Raw genomic sequence first — 15,180 nt, 5'->3', positions numbered from 1 at the left:
GGCAGCTCACCGGAGTGTCCCCGTGTCCTCTGCCCTGTAGATCCTTCCATCCTGAGGCTAGGACTTCCTTCAAAACCCTGAGTTCTCAGTCACGTTGACAAAACTACATTTTTGCCTATTTATCAGCAATCTCTTATTGAGAGGTGGGTCAGCGGTTCCTACACCATCAGCAAAGTTAAAACTAAGTGCAAGAAACATTTATTAAATGTTCAGGAACGTTTGGGAAAAGTTATGTAAAGACCTCTTTTATACTTGCATGGTGGGCACCCTTTCAATTGCTTCAGTGATGTTTTCCCCCAAATCTGAATTTCCACATCAAGGTTTCCTTTGCATTTGGGGGGGGGGTGTCCTCATAAAACTGTCAGCGAGAGGCGATCTTGATATAGACGCCATTCTTCGGACCTAGGGCAGATTTGGATTCTAGCTGCAGTGGTACCTAAAATAGAGGAGATTAAGATACTTGTTATAGCTAACCACATCTATAGGAAAGCTTTTTGGAACTGGGCCTGAAGTGGGGTTGTGGAAATTTGAGAGATAGCAGGGCTGAGGGAGCAGAGCAGCCTCCCCAGCACGGCCTTGAGAGGCCAGCAAAGCTGCCGCTCAGGGAGGCTGGGCACTGGGGCCCCACCAGCACGTGGGCGCTCGGCCCTTTTGTCCATGTTAAAAAAATACTGTAAGTAAGGAGGGTACTCAGTCCCACATTTATCCTCCCAAGAAGCCTGTGTAAGAGGTACTGGTGGCTCACTTTGCAAATGAAGAAATGGAAGTTCAAAGAGGCCAAGTGACATGTCTAAGGTCACGTGCCTGGCAAGTGAAGAGCAAAGTCTCAAACTGTCCCCTCTCCTACTATTCTCACTCCCTGGTGCCCTGCCAGTAGCCAAGCAGCATCCCCTCTTTTCAAGTGGCTTTGGGAGAGTGGCTTCATACTGTTCCCTTCTCATGAGTGCTGTGGCCTAGCCTCACTGCCATTCAGAAAGCTTTCCTTATGTCCAGCTTACAAGGCAGGTGGGTGGTGGACTGGGGACTTGGAATAAAAGCCAAAGAATTACTCAAGAAGCAGGGTGTCCCCCTGAGCCCCGTGTAAAATGATGGTTCAGTGGCTAATGTGAACACTTTAAAGGAAAGAGGCATCACTGGGCCTTAGTGCTGGGCCTTGGGTTTTTCAGATGTCTTTGGGGGTTTTAGTTCAGATGGGAGAGAAGTTCTATGACCAAGAAACAAGATGGACTAAACCTGTGCTACCCCACCAGTAGCACATGTGACTGCTGAGCATTAGAAATATGGTTAGTGCAAACGAGGGGCTAAATTTTTAATCTGATTATTAAAATTTAAATAGCCAGATGTGGCTAGCTGCTACTGTATTAACACAGGTATAGACAAAGTGGAAACACTACTGGACTTCAAAAAAGGAGGTTGGCTGGGGCTGGCAAATTCAGGGAGAGCTTCCTGGAGGAACGTGCCCTTTGGTGGGGCTAGGAGTCGGAGAAGCCTTGTGAGCAGCACTTCTCAGGGGCCACTTCAGGATATAGGGGAATACCCAAGGATTTGGAAGATGGGATTAGGCGGGGAACAGAGGAGTGGGAGAGATGGCATTCTAGGTAGGGAAGAGCAGGTAGAACTCTCGGGGTGGGAATTTGGGGGCAGGGAATACAAAGTGGGCTCAGACGAGCTCTCCTTAGAGCTGGTAGGCTCAGGGACTCATGGCTGGTTCTTGAGCTGGGGAATGCCAGCCATAAGCAGTGTTTTGGGACAATGGTCTGGCTGCTGTGCCGTTTGTCAAGATCAAGGGTAAGTGAGACAAATCCCAAAAGGAAGTCCTGCACACATGGAACACCTACTTCAGGTATGGGCCTGCTCTTGTCTCTGTTGGTTTGGCCCTGTGTTCCCAGTTTGCACCTCTCTGTCTAGCCTTGAACCCAGTCTCCCTGTTCGTCAGAGGCAATGAATGCCACTGTTTGAATCTAGAAGTTCTCCATTCATCACTGGGTACTTATTATTTGTTCCCTTATGCACCCCGCGTCCAGCCATGCACAGGGGCTCTGAACAGGCATGGAGGGGCACAGTGTTATGTAGGGAACAGCAAACATGGCAGAGAGGTGGCTCCATGTAGAGGAAGGAGGGAGGCTTGGGGGCGAGCCCAATCTAGTGTGAGCCCCTTTCTTCACTCTCTGGCTAGTCATTCATTTGCTAATATTTGTTCAGTGAAGGTGGGAGTACCTGCCCTGTACCTGCTGCTGGAAGCTCCAGCAATGAATCAGACAGACTTTTGGTTCCTGCCCTCACAGAGCCTGTGGTATATGGTAAACGTAGTATAAGGCCTCAGGCAAGTTACTTAACCTCTCTGAGCTTTATTTTAGCTCCTCATCTGAAGAATGGGGATAATAAAACCTACTCTGGGGGATTACTGGGTTCTCATTGCCGAGAAGAGCTACAGCTTCCCTGTACACAGAACGTTAATAGTAATAACAGCTAACACTCGGATGATGTGCCAGGCACTTACCTGAGTGCCTGTACTGGCTCATTTAAGCCTCGCACGGCATGAACAGGGAGGAGGTGTTATTACCAACCCCCTTATACCGATCAAGGCCTCTTGAGGCCAAGAGGGATTAAGGATCGGCCCCGCCATGAGAACTGGGGTGGGCACCCCCTGTGCCCGGGAGAGCGAGCTCACCTGCGTCTCTGGGCAGGCCTCGAACCGGAACTCACGCAGGACGTGGAGCAGCGTCAGCTTGATCTCCAGCAGCCCCAGCCGCACCCCGAGGCAGCTCCGGGGGCCCGCCCCGAACGGCAGGTATGTGAAGGGACGTCGGCGCCGCCGGGCCTCTGCTGTGAACCTGCGAGGGCCGTGCAGTCGGGGTAGGTCAGGGTAGGCCGCGGACACCCGGCCTCCCTTCCCCTTCCTCTGCAGCCACTCGGTGTGGCTGAGGGAGCCCTTCATCTGAGGCCACGCTCCTACCAAGTGGGCCTGAACCCCACCGTGCTCAACAGAATCCTGTTTTCACGCGGCCTCCTCCCTCTCTGGGCAGGTGGCTGCTGATCCCTGAGCTTCAGTCCTGCCCTCTCCTGGGTCTGGCAGAGCCCGAGAGGCACTGCTGATGTAAAGGAATCACCTGGAAGGCCCACTTTGCCCTCTCGCCCTCTCCTTAAGAATTGATTGTGCTGTTAACGAGCCTGAAGGCTGTGATTCACGAGGATAAAAGTCTTGAGAAATCACGGCCCTCCCCTGGGCCTGTGGCACCAAATTTCCCATCAGCCAGCAGAGGGCACTGGCCATCACCAGCTTCCTAAGCAGAATTCCCCACGGAACCAGCCCTCCACTACCTGCGAGTTTATCTGTTGGTGCCACTCGGGACAGCTATCTCCCCTGCCCACACTTGCCCTTCTGGTTCAAGTGACACCTGAACCATTGGGTGCTTTCCTAATGGGAGGCCCTTCCGCAGGAATTCTCTCCTACCTGCTACCAAATAGCATTTGCCACATGTGTTCTGTGACAGTAGAGCCAGGTGTCAACTACTGTGCTTCTTACCTGTGCATTTTTCCGGGTCCAGGAGCCCTTGACCCCCTGCCCCTTTTCAACTAGGATTAACGCACTTTTTTGTTTCCAAAGGTGATGCTGTAAGCCTTACAGCTGCAGTCCAGGGTGCTTGATATTTACTGTATTTCTGAGCCGCTACGCACCCGATGTTATTGATCTAGGTGCCACCGCCCACAGGTTCCCAGTGAGGAGGTTGTAGAGTCGGGGCTCCTTTCCACAGAATGTTGTAAGTCCTACGGGTGGAAACAGCCCGCCCGGGCCTCCCCATGGCCAGATCACACAAGGAAGGGCTATGGATTGATTCTGACGCGGAGGGTGTGGATGCCTGCTCATTTTAAATCTGGGATCCTTGAAATGAAGTTAAGGCAACGGACCAAATCCGTGTAGGGGGCAGGAGTGGGGATCCAGGTCTACTGTGTTAGCATAGCTGGATCTCATGAATTCAGGGAGAAATTTAGTTGATAACTCTTACTTAGGAACAAGCTCCAGTTTTTTAAAAAGGAAATCTATTGTTGCTTCCCAGAGCACACCTGAAATACGATCCTGTGTCCTGTTTCCTGGCTTGAAGAAACGGAGGGCCCCCAATTGAAATTGCCTTGTTACTTGCATGCAGGGCTGCTGAAACGCTACATCTCTGGATTCTGTTGGGGACTTTTAAAAATGGTACCGGTATTTCCTTTGGAAATGATGCCTCACAAATATCTCACTCCCATGACTTTTGACTGGGGACAACTTTACTAAATCGGTGTTTCCCCTTGGCCGCTTCCAAGGGCCTGCCTCTCGTGTCCCTCGGGGGCTCATTTGAAGGGACTGAGCTCACCTCTCAGGGTCGAAGGCCTCGGGGTTTGGCCAGTACTCAGGGTCATGGTGCAGGGCGCCCACCGCCATCTCCACCACGGCGCCTGCCGGGATACGCTGCCCCTGAACCTCACAGTCTCGCGCCGCCTCTCGCGTGAACCTGCGGGGACACACGGGTCAGCCCCCCCCCCCCCCCCCCCCGCCTCAATTGCGCAGCCGCAATAAGCAGAACTCGGCGGCGGTGCTCTGGGGGCAAACGGAGTCGGAGTCTGAAGTGCGCAATGAGGCTGGGGGTATAGGGGGACAAGAGGTCCGGCCCTCTTTCAGGGGTGACCTGGATGGTTTCCACACATCGTCCCCCCCCCCCCCCGCCCCGCAACCCCCTCTACTGCCCAGGACCCTGCAGTCTCTAGGCTCTTTAGACTCAGTTGGCGCTCAGTGAAAATGCATTCATCGATCTCGGTGCATCCATCCATCGAGCCTGAAGAGCTTCTCTTAGGCCTGGTTAGGGGAGCACAGGTACCTTTGAAGGGCTTGTTTCTGGGGAGGGGCTTGCAGGGTTACCCCCCTGGCCACGCTTTCCCTCATCTTCCGTTCATGGTCAAGCCTCTTTAAATTGCCCTCGCCCACCGCTTTGCTTTACCTAAAGGAAATTTGGGTTTGAAAATCTGATCTCGGGTCATTGTCTGTGTCACTATGGATAACTTCCACTCGAGGGGAAAACTTTTGGGCAGCTTGTTTACTGTACCAAGTGGCCATGGCACAGTCCCATTTCTTTATATATATGTATTATATATATACTAAAAATTATATATATATACTAAAAATTATGTATATACTAAGAATTATAGATATACTAAAATTATATATTATATTATATTATATTATATTATATTATATTATATTATATTATATTATATTATATTATATTATATTATATTATATATTTTTTGATAGGGGGCGCAAGTGAGTGAGCGAGAGACAGAGGGAGAGAGAAGCAGGGCTCACCCGATGCGGGGCTTGAACTCACAAACCCTGAGATTGTGACCTGAGCCAAAGTCAGATCCTTAACGACTGAGCCACCCAGGCACCATGTATTGTATTTTTAAGGGCTAGACTATAGTTTTTTCATATGAACATAACATTTCTGGAAGAATACCTGAACTTCTATGATTTCTTCTAAGGGATGAGACTGGGGTGGAGGATGGCAGGGGACTAGAGGTGTCAGCTTTCTCTTTGGACCCTTCTGTATTGTTTCGGTTTTTGGTTTTGGTGGTTTTTGTTTTTCTTTTAAGTATAAGCATATTATTTTTGTAATATAGATAATTACTTTAAAAATAATCTATGCTGGCTTTTACTTCAGATTATAGGACTGGACTTTCCTAAATATCTTAGGGGAGATATAATTGTTATCCTAATTATTATTATATGCTCTTCTCACTTCTAAGAGAAATTAAGAGCAATCCGAGGCTCCTTGTGGGATTTAACACTCTGTTAAAGCTACCAATGCAATTAATATGTGCTTGGAGCTGGTAGCAAAACACCGGGGCTCAAATCAGAGCAAGAAGGTGGGGGTTTCTGATGTATGCAGCCTCAGTTCTAATGGGTCAAACTAGGCTATACCCTGGCATCCCCTTCTTTGTCGTCTTTACTGGAAATATCTTGGACCTGGATCCAAGACCCCCTCAAAGCCAGGGCTTTCCCTTCTGTATATGGCTGGGCCTCCTGCCGGGCTAGGCCAGGCCACACACACAAGGCCAGAAAAATCTGCTGAATTATATTGCATAGAAACCTGGATTCACAGTGATAACACTTCGATAAGAGCTATGTTTTCCACAGGGGCCATTCTGAGATTTTGGGGGAATAATCGTGTGTCAGTGCTTGGGAAAAGCCAAGATGCTTTTTTGAGATTAAAATAATAAAGTAAAATAACCTAGAATTCTCACTGTGCCTGTATTCACCAAATCTATTGCTTGGGCTGAAGCGAACTGGCTTCTTGTCTGGCTGAAAATAATGATGGCTTGCCTCTCTCATTTCTGTTGTTTGATAACAGAAGTCAGCAGGGCTGATACGTTAAAAATTCCAACAGAGTAGGTGGGGAGGAAGGTGAGGCCCAGGAGATCACGGCTTGAGCAGGATGGAAGCGGATCATTTGACTGGAAAGGTCAGTCCTTCTTTCTCTTCACCTCGCACCTTACGTGGTGCTCCACTTAGAGTGGTGTGGCTTTTCAGATGTTCTGTCCCACTGATTCTCACCACTCCTGTGGGGCGGGCCGAGCAGACATTGTGTGCCCACTGAACACACAGGAAGCAGAAGCACAGAGCAGTGCAGAATTTACCCAAGGTCACACAGCAAACTAAGGGCAGTGATGTGAACCTGTCTTGACTTTCTATCTAAATTTGTTCTGTGATTACGGAACACTGGCACCGTATGTGACCTTATGAGGGAATCAGCAAATCTTGTCCTGCCTTCCCAAACCAGCTGCTGGTTCTCTGGAGCAATGCCTTCGCTGGCTTCCTTTTTCACAGTACTGTTTATAAAAAGGTCACTAGGAGAATTGATCAGAGCATTTTGGCATTAAAGAGCCTGTTCACGTTGTCGCTCAACACATCATCTCCACAAGGTCTCGCGTGATGAGTTCTTGATTGGGTCCAGATCTAGGAAATGACGTGTCTTTGATCATTGATAGACTTTCTTCCCGCTAGAAAACGTGACCGTTCAACTCTGCTGGTTTCTGTCTCGGCCAGGAGCCTCAACAACCGAGCAGGGACCTGACTCCAGTTATCGGCCATCTCTAGGGTCCTGTAAAGGCTTCTTTCCTCTAGACAGCCTTTGTTCTATCACTGAATGTCTTATTTCAAATTTCATTTTAATGTGTATAGCAGATGCCCACAGTTCCCTTGGAAGGAAGCTAGATATAAATCATTAAAAAACGAAGATTGGAGACAGTTTGCTCTGCAGCTCCCAAGGAAATCAGGGAAGGCCCATAGAATCTGGCCCTGGAGTTACTGGCTGTTCCCAGACCAGGGAGACTGAAACCCTGTGTGCTTGAGGACCGTGTGATTTCACTCCCTTCTGTGGAATTCTCTCTCTTTGCTGTGGGTCTGAACACTGCACAGTCGCTACAGTCACACTCTCCGTGATGTGTTTGGTTGGAATATAATTTTGAGATACCTTCAAATCATCCACATTTTCTCTTAAAATGGCAAAAGCTACCTCCAAATGGATTATGTGGTATATTCATTCATAGACATGCAGAGTGGAACTTACAATACATAGGGTTAAATGCTTTGTGTTGCTTCTGTTTCTAGAACCTGAAATCTGGCCACTGTTTCCCTCCCTAAGGGTCTGGGGACCCAAGTTAAGATGCTGTGCTCCCTGGAAGGCCTCGCTTAAGGGGAGTTGGAAAGAAGTAGAAGACCAGATTCCTGCTCTCAAGGCACTTACAGGTTGGTGTGAGTGGATGTACTTGGGCAAAATATTGCAGAGGGGTTGAAAAGTATCCAAGAATATAATATGAAGTACAGTCAGCGTGAAAATGCTGGGGGAGGAGAGGCAAATGGCCTGCAGTGGCGAGTCTTGGGTTGGAGTTTGAAGGATAGGACAAGTGTGGGTTGTTGGAGAGTGAGGAGATGCCTCCCAGGCCTTGGAAGGTCCCCCCTGGAATGTCAACTCCAAGGGCAGGGGTTTTATCTGTTTTGTACATGGCTCATTTCCCAGTGCTTGCAACAGCATTCGGCTCAGTAAATAGTTGCCAAATGAATGACTAGTGAAAGCCATTCCAGGCTAGGAGGCCAAAGAGATTGGCTTGGGTTGGGTAGGAAGGTCGTTAAGAAAAGCCCAGTGATGCTTTGAGAAGGTAGTTAACAGAAAGGAAAATGAGCCAGACATTTACTGCTGTGGTTACTGCATGGAAGGCATCGTGCCCCAGGGGATACAAAGAAACCCAAGGCTCAGACCTCATCCTCCAGGAACTTGACTCCAGCATTCCTGATAACCCAGGTTGTGACAGTCTGAGGACTAGTGAGGACCTGAGACAGTGATGCCGAAGGGGCTTTGGGCAGTGTGTTGGGGGCGTGGGAGGGACTCGGGCGTACCTGAAAGCTGGTGGGTAAATCCTCAAGGTCTCTGCAATCACCATGTCCAGGTAGGGCAGGTGTTCCTGGAGGCTGCAGTAGTCAGGGGCCGGCTGATGGAGGAGTCGTGACAAAGGAAGAAAGTTGAGTTATACCAAGTCACACAGCATTCTGGCTTCTCCATTAGCTTTACACTCCCGCTCCAACTCAGCAGACTCGGAAGTGGAGACGCCACAAAGTGCAAAGTCAGTTCAATCCAAACTGCACTGGGTTAGCACTGCGCATGTCCTGTTGTACTTGTTTCGTGGTGCTGTATATTACTGGGGACCCGCCGGACCAGTTTGGCACCTGGGGGTCTCTGAGTGTCAAAGAGACGTTTGGTTCCAACCCAATGACAGCAGCTTCAGCTGCAAGCATTTATTGAGGGAGGATGAGGTGGTGGCCACATATTGTATGCACACAACCTGACTTCCTCCTCCCTGCAAACCTGCGAGACAGCTGTTCTCCCATCTCTTAGAGGAGGAAACTGAAGCTCAGAGAGGTGGCCACATAGATACTAACTGGTACCTCATAAAGTTAAAGGATGCATAGTGAAGTCACAAAAAAAGTTCTGATAACAGAAACTAAAGAGCTGTTTTAAATCAGTAAGAAAAGAAACTCATTAGGAAAATGGTCAAAGATATGAACAGGCAAAACATAGAAGAAGAAATACAAGTTGCCCTGATGAAAAATACAAATGAAAACGAGGAGATTCTGTTCTTCACTGATCAGATGAGGAAAGGTTGGGGAAAACTGATTAGATACTAGAGACTGAAGGTGTGGAAAAGCATGACCCAGCAGCCCGTGTTGGGGGGACACCGGTGCCCCTTGGACAATGCCCACTGGAGTGACACTGTCACCCTCACCCCTGGCCTGGGGAGGAGGGACACATGGGATATGAGCTGGGGAGCAGGATGTGGGTGGGAGGGTTAGGATGGGGTCAGGGAGGCTCATTCGCTGTTCTGCTAGGTTTCCCCAAATTCTCTCTCTCTCCCCACTCCGTGCAGAGCCAAACACCTGCTTGGTGGGGGACAGCTTCATTTCTTTCAACCAGGTAGTCCTGATGAGAGAGCAGTCTTCAACTTGGAGATGTGCTTTCTCCTCTCCTCCCCTCCCAGAGCAGTAGAGGGCAGCACCAGGAAGGGGGTGGGCAAATCCATGCTGCAACCCCCAACTTTCCAGGGGTGGGCCCTGAGTGGCCTTGCTCCACCCTCTGGGAGCCATTCCCAGGCCTGCGGCTGGCCACATGGGATCTGAGCCAGTGGTTCTCAGAGAGAGAGCTCCCTGGATTGGCCACATCAGGGTCACCCTAGAAATGCAGATCCCTGCCTTCCCCTGCCCCCCACCACAGACCAGACCAGAAACGGTGGGGTGGGGCCAGTAAGCCATCCGGTGAAGGAGGGACTCCACTGGTGAGAGCAGGTGGGCAGGCCCTGTGTGGGATGTGCTTGGTTTGCTTGAGGAAGATAACACCAGGCCAGCTGGCTGGAGCAGAACGGGGACTCAAGGGGACAGAGGGGAGAGTGGTAGGAGATGGGGTCAGGGGCCAGGACACATGGAGTCTTGGAGTCCATGGTAAGTATTTTAGCTAATCTATCACTGAACAGCCGTTCAATATAATGCAGCCATTCAACGATGTCTGTAGTATACTGTGGAGTAAAAAAGTCAAGTTACAGAATATGTGTAGTTTAATGTTTATAAATTTGGGCGGCAAAGGAGGGGTTTCCATTTCTACTTTGTGGTAAAAAATAATAACGATTGGTTTCCCCAACTCACTCTTCTCCTCATTTCTGGGAACCCTTCCTTTGGAAGGTTACCGCCAGACCCTATGTTTCCACCTCCACAGCACACCGCCAGGGCCTGCTCTGTGAGCATGTGGCCCCTGAGAAGGCCCTGTGCTTGGAGCTTAACGCTCTTTGGTCGCCATCTGTGATTCTTAATCCTTTTACCTCTGAATTGGGACTTTGGAAGTAGAGTCTGATGGGACAGTGGAGGATGCGCCAGGGCTTGGAGCCTCACTTGTGTGTGGTCCCGCCTCTGGCCACCTCCCCACGACCCATTCTCAGCTGCCTGCTCTCCCGCCCCTGGTGCCTGGGGCCCAGCCTGGCCCCCCTCTCCCTGACGTGCCCTGTAACCACAGTTGCCCTCCTCCCCAGTCCAGGGCCTGGGCTCAGGCACAGAGAGGGTGGGGATGGGGTGCATGTATCCTGAGGCATCTTGAGTGGGCATAGTGGCAGCTGTGCCTGCCCTGGGCTGGCAGCATCATGGTGTGTGTCTCAGGGCTGGCCAGAGGCTGCGAATTGGCTAGGGCCAGCCTCTGCCCGCTTTCGGCCCAGGTACCAAGTGTGTCCCGGCACAGAGGTTTTAAAGATCTTTGAAGAGTCACAGTCTGCTATGGCGTTGGGGGTGGACCTGTGGGAAGGAGTGATGCCTGGCTCAAGTTCCCTAGACCCTGTCCCCAGCTGGGTCACGTGCAGGGGTCTAGTGGCTAGCAGGATGGGGCAGGACCCCTAAACATGCATGGGGGCCTAAGTCCCCAGCCCGTTTGGTATCCCCGTGCCTGATAGAGTGCCCCCTTGGGGGAGCCTGGGGAACCCCTCTTCTTCCTCCTAATCTTTAGTAGTTTGAATTGTGCTTGTTTCTTCTGGCCTGCGAGTCACAAAATACAAATTGTGTAGTTTCAGTGATCCTGCATGTGAGTTAAATGCCCTGTGATAATTTACATTTAAAACCGGCATTGCATGATATAAAGATGAATGGTAAGATTCATGCTGGAGGAGAAGAAAAGAGGGAGAGCCTTTGTATTTACCATTAACGGCATTTTCCCCGAGTTTTGAATGAGGGGCCCCCTATTTTCACTTTGTATAAAAGAATGACATAGTTGGCCCTGCAGGCCATGGTTGATTGGCCCAAGGGTGGGCCTCAGACCCAAGGGTACAATTCTGGAAATTTGGATCTAGTGCAGACAAAAAGGAGTTTTTCTCCAGCGGGTGGAGGCTGAGCTCAGGTGAGTCATGATCTGCTGGTGACCATGTTCTGCCTTGTGGATGAATAAGCAGAAAATTCCAGTTGGCTGTGAGAAAGAAGAAATGAATTAAATGTGCAGAGGGAAGTAGAGGCAAATGACACAGGAAGAGACCATTTCCTGGTGTCCCCTAGAGTTCCAGTTTCTGTTTGCCACCCTCCGACTAGTCACTAGCCCAGTGGGTGGTGAATCAGTACCCTTACAGCATTTTCTCATTTATGGTCTAAGTTGGCCACAGACAAATTCTGTTATCTGCAACCAAAGGAGACTTATCAACATGTACAGAAAATGTAAAAAACAAACAAAAAACCCCGAAACCAAACCAAACAAACGAACAAAACACCAAACCAAACCAAACAAAAAACTAAAACCCCACGAAAAATGGTGGTACTGTGCACCAGAATATAGAACCGTATTACAAAAAGAAAAAGAAACCAGATGTGGAAGCAACGTCCCTAACGGTAGATGGAATTGGTTCCCCAAACAAAATTTATGGTTTAGAAGCTGTCAGCATTTGTCAAAGAAAGAAAACTTTTAAAGGTAGGCTAAGGGAATTTGATGTGATCAAGTCACAGTCTTCATTATTCTTTCTCTGGATGAGCTTTTTACTGTGCTTCCAAGCTTTTGGCTCAAGATACACATGTAAACATCATCTCGGTCCCGTGGTTCTCTGCATGATGGAACGTTAGAAGCAGTGGGCCGACTTTTACTATATAAGGATGCTTGGGCCCTGCCCAGCCAGGGACTCAACTGTTGGTTTGAAGTGGGGCCTGGGCCCCAGTTCTTTCCAACCCCCGCCGTGGTTGTAATGTGTTGGGGGCTGAGACCACTCACTGCATTAGTCCTTCTGCGATCTACCCCCGTGATCCTTTCTGTAGGAGGAGTGGGCAGATGGGATGGAGGGAGGTTCATGCCTGCACATTTTAATCAAACCCAGGTAAGGTAATGAGGTTCAAATCCCTGTCCCACTGACAGACCAGTCTGCCCATCTGGACCTTTGCCTCGAAGTAGTTCTTTCAGGAAAATCAGGAATAAAGGGGTCCTACACCAGTCATACCAGCAGAGGGCAGCAAGTGTATGGCAAATGGGGACTCCCTTGCGAGGCTGGGCCCCTACTCAGAATCACAAATTAAACTCCCAAAAGACTTAGGAATCATGAATCCGAATTTTTCATCATAGAGATGAGAAACAGGAGTCCCAGAGAGGAAAACTGCGAGGCTAAACTCACAGCTAGAACTTGGAGTAGAAAACTTACGTCCTTATTCATTCAGCAATCTCTCGATGCACACCTACTGTCAGGTGCTGAGGACCCAGAAATGATCAAGTCTCTGCTCTTTGGGGAAGCCGACTTCTAAGCAAATCATTATACTGGATGTGGAATGTGCTGTAGGATAGACTTAGGAGGAACGGGAAACAGTTCGGTTTGAGAGTTCATTCATCCACTTATTCATTCGACCTTGCTGAGCAGATGTGTGCTCTTGGCCAGCCACTGTGCTAGGCACAGGGCACATAACTTTGACACACACTGACCCTTCCCACCCTCTTGGACCTTATAGTCCGTCCTAGAATGCAAACCAATGGTGAGGGTTTCAGAGCCGTGAGCACAAGGCTCTGTGGAAGAACAGAAGGACGCACATCCCAGGCATTTGGAATCAGGGAAGCTAACAGGAGAAAATGAAGCCTAAGCCAAGGTCTTTATGATGGATAAAAAAGCCAGCGAAAAGTGGGTGGGCTTGTTTGGATGCGGGTTCGGACAAACCAATCTAAAAAAAAAAAATCCGTGAGTCCATCATAGGACCTTAAACCATGACTGGATATTTGATATACTTATGAAATTATGGTTTATTTGCTGTTGTTTTAATTTGAGAGATGGTGAGGAGGGGAAGAGAGAGAGAATCTTAAGCAGGCTTCACACTCAGCTCAGCATGGAGCTCAATATGGGGCTCCATCCCATGACCCTGGCTGGGATCATGACCTGAGCCAAAATCACAAGTTGGATGCTCAACCAACTGAGCCACCCAGGCTCACCAGTTCACTTGTTTTTAATGTGATAATGGTATGGTTGTCCTGTTTTAGAAAAGAGTCCTTTTATTTTAGAGGTGTAGAATGAAATATTTACAGATGACATAAGACTTCTGAGACTTTTATTTTTAAAAACCCCAAAAACTGGAATTGGAAGGTGGGGAAATACATGAAACCAAAATGACCATAGTTGACCTCTTGTTGAGGCTGGGTGATGCATACATAGTCCCCTCAAGTATTCTAATTTGTATAAAGTTTTCCTTCAGAAAAAAAAAGTTAAAATACTGAATAGAAATTGAAATAACAGTACTGTGGCATAGCCTTTTAGATGCGTTACAGAATTAAAAATGGCTCTGTCAGGCTGGCCAAGTGGGAGAGGTGTGGTTTGGAGCCGGATCTTGTAGGACACTTGGCAGTTTTCTGGGCACAAGAGGCAGAAAGCCGTCCCACGCGGGGCAGCCTTTGGGCTGAGTCAGAAGTGTGGTGGGCGTGGTCGGTGGTGGAGCACTGTCAAGAAATGAACCAGAAATGGTACTTGTGCTCGTTGGGTGCTATGTATTTGTCTTTGGCATCTAGAAAAAAAAAAAATTATCCAATAAAAAAATGTTGGGAGGGGGTGGTGTAGAATTCACTTGAAGTGAGAAAGGGAAAGATGGGTAGCTTAGTCAAGAGAATGCTTTCCCTTAGAAGCAAAGGCTGGCCAGCTCACCCCAAATGTTTACAATAGCAGCAGCATCCTCGAAGGCAGGAGGCCGGGAGCTCGGAGCTGAGGTTTCTGGCCCAGCCCATCCCATCCCTTGCTGTTGCCCTTGGGTGCTTGGACCCTCTGTGCTGCTCAGGGCTGAGGAGCACCTGGTTGGCCTGGAATGTCGGGAGAACTGAGGGGCATCTGAGCAGAACATCCTCTCATTTTGAACCAAGAAGCACTTTAAGCGTCTTGTGTTTCCAAAAGATAAAGATAAAAAGCCATCCCCCAGGGTTCTTCCTGACTTCGGTTACGCAGGCCATATTACTCAGAACTAGAATCAACCTGTCCTGCCTCCCACCCAGCGAGACTGCTATTGCAGCCTCGCTCCCCGACCTTGGCCATGCCTCGGGGTAGTCACTAGGTCCAGCCAGGGTTTCCGTCCCTGGATCCGTCCCTGGATCCTGTCCTGGATCCGTCGCCCAGCAGCTGTGGCCTTGGGGCAATTGCCAAGGGCAACATCAGCAGGTCACCTGGTCTGTAAGTTGGGGTCATGCCTGGCTCCCAGGGCAGGGTGGAGGAGACTGTGAAGGTGAAAGATCTCTGCGTCTTTGGTAATGTACCAAAGGAACAGGTAATTCTTCTGTTCGAACGTTATCTGGAGGCAGGGAGCTCACTTCATCACGAGGCCGTCTGTTGCATGAATTAAATGACTCTATGAGGATGTGTTAAGGAAGAAAGTGATTTTAAAATCCCATGAAACTTATTTCAGCAGGGATTTATTTCATAACATAAGCCACTGTGCTCTTACGAGTTTGAAAAGAAAAAGAAATGTTAAATATTTTTTTAATATTTGATTTTGGGGAACATTGATTAAATAGTAAATATTTAATTACTAACTATTGGGAAAAATAGAGATTTAAAAATAAACTGAATCTTTGCCTTGTGGTTTACATTCTCAGTCCAGAGTTCCTTGATTTTCCAGAAGGTTTTTTCATC

The 15,180-nt window shown here is 48.9% G+C and overlaps 1 protein-coding gene across 3 annotated transcripts in view; it reads right to left on the bottom strand.

Annotated features, from left to right (window-relative positions):
• Nucleotides 1-182: 182 nt before the first annotated feature.
• The window catches only part of TBXAS1 (thromboxane A synthase 1), a 154,781-nt gene continuing 139,783 nt past the window's right edge, over nt 183-15,180 (bottom strand). For all 3 annotated transcript variants that reach the window (XM_011280571.4, XM_045052841.1, XM_045052840.1), the window contains 4 exons: nt 8,432-8,523; nt 4,356-4,493; nt 2,672-2,834; nt 183-436 (listed from right to left, as the gene is read on the bottom strand). In XM_011280571.4, coding sequence (XP_011278873.2) covers nt 362-436; nt 2,672-2,834; nt 4,356-4,493; nt 8,432-8,523 — 468 coding nt within the window. In that variant the 3' untranslated portion in view covers nt 183-361. The remainder of the gene's footprint in view (nt 437-2,671; nt 2,835-4,355; nt 4,494-8,431; nt 8,524-15,180) is intronic.

This window comes from Felis catus, chromosome A2 (genome assembly GCF_018350175.1).
Source record: "Felis catus isolate Fca126 chromosome A2, F.catus_Fca126_mat1.0, whole genome shotgun sequence".
Taxonomy (NCBI): domain Eukaryota; kingdom Metazoa; phylum Chordata; class Mammalia; order Carnivora; family Felidae; genus Felis; species Felis catus.
This window is presented reverse-complemented; position numbering and strand designations above follow the sequence as displayed.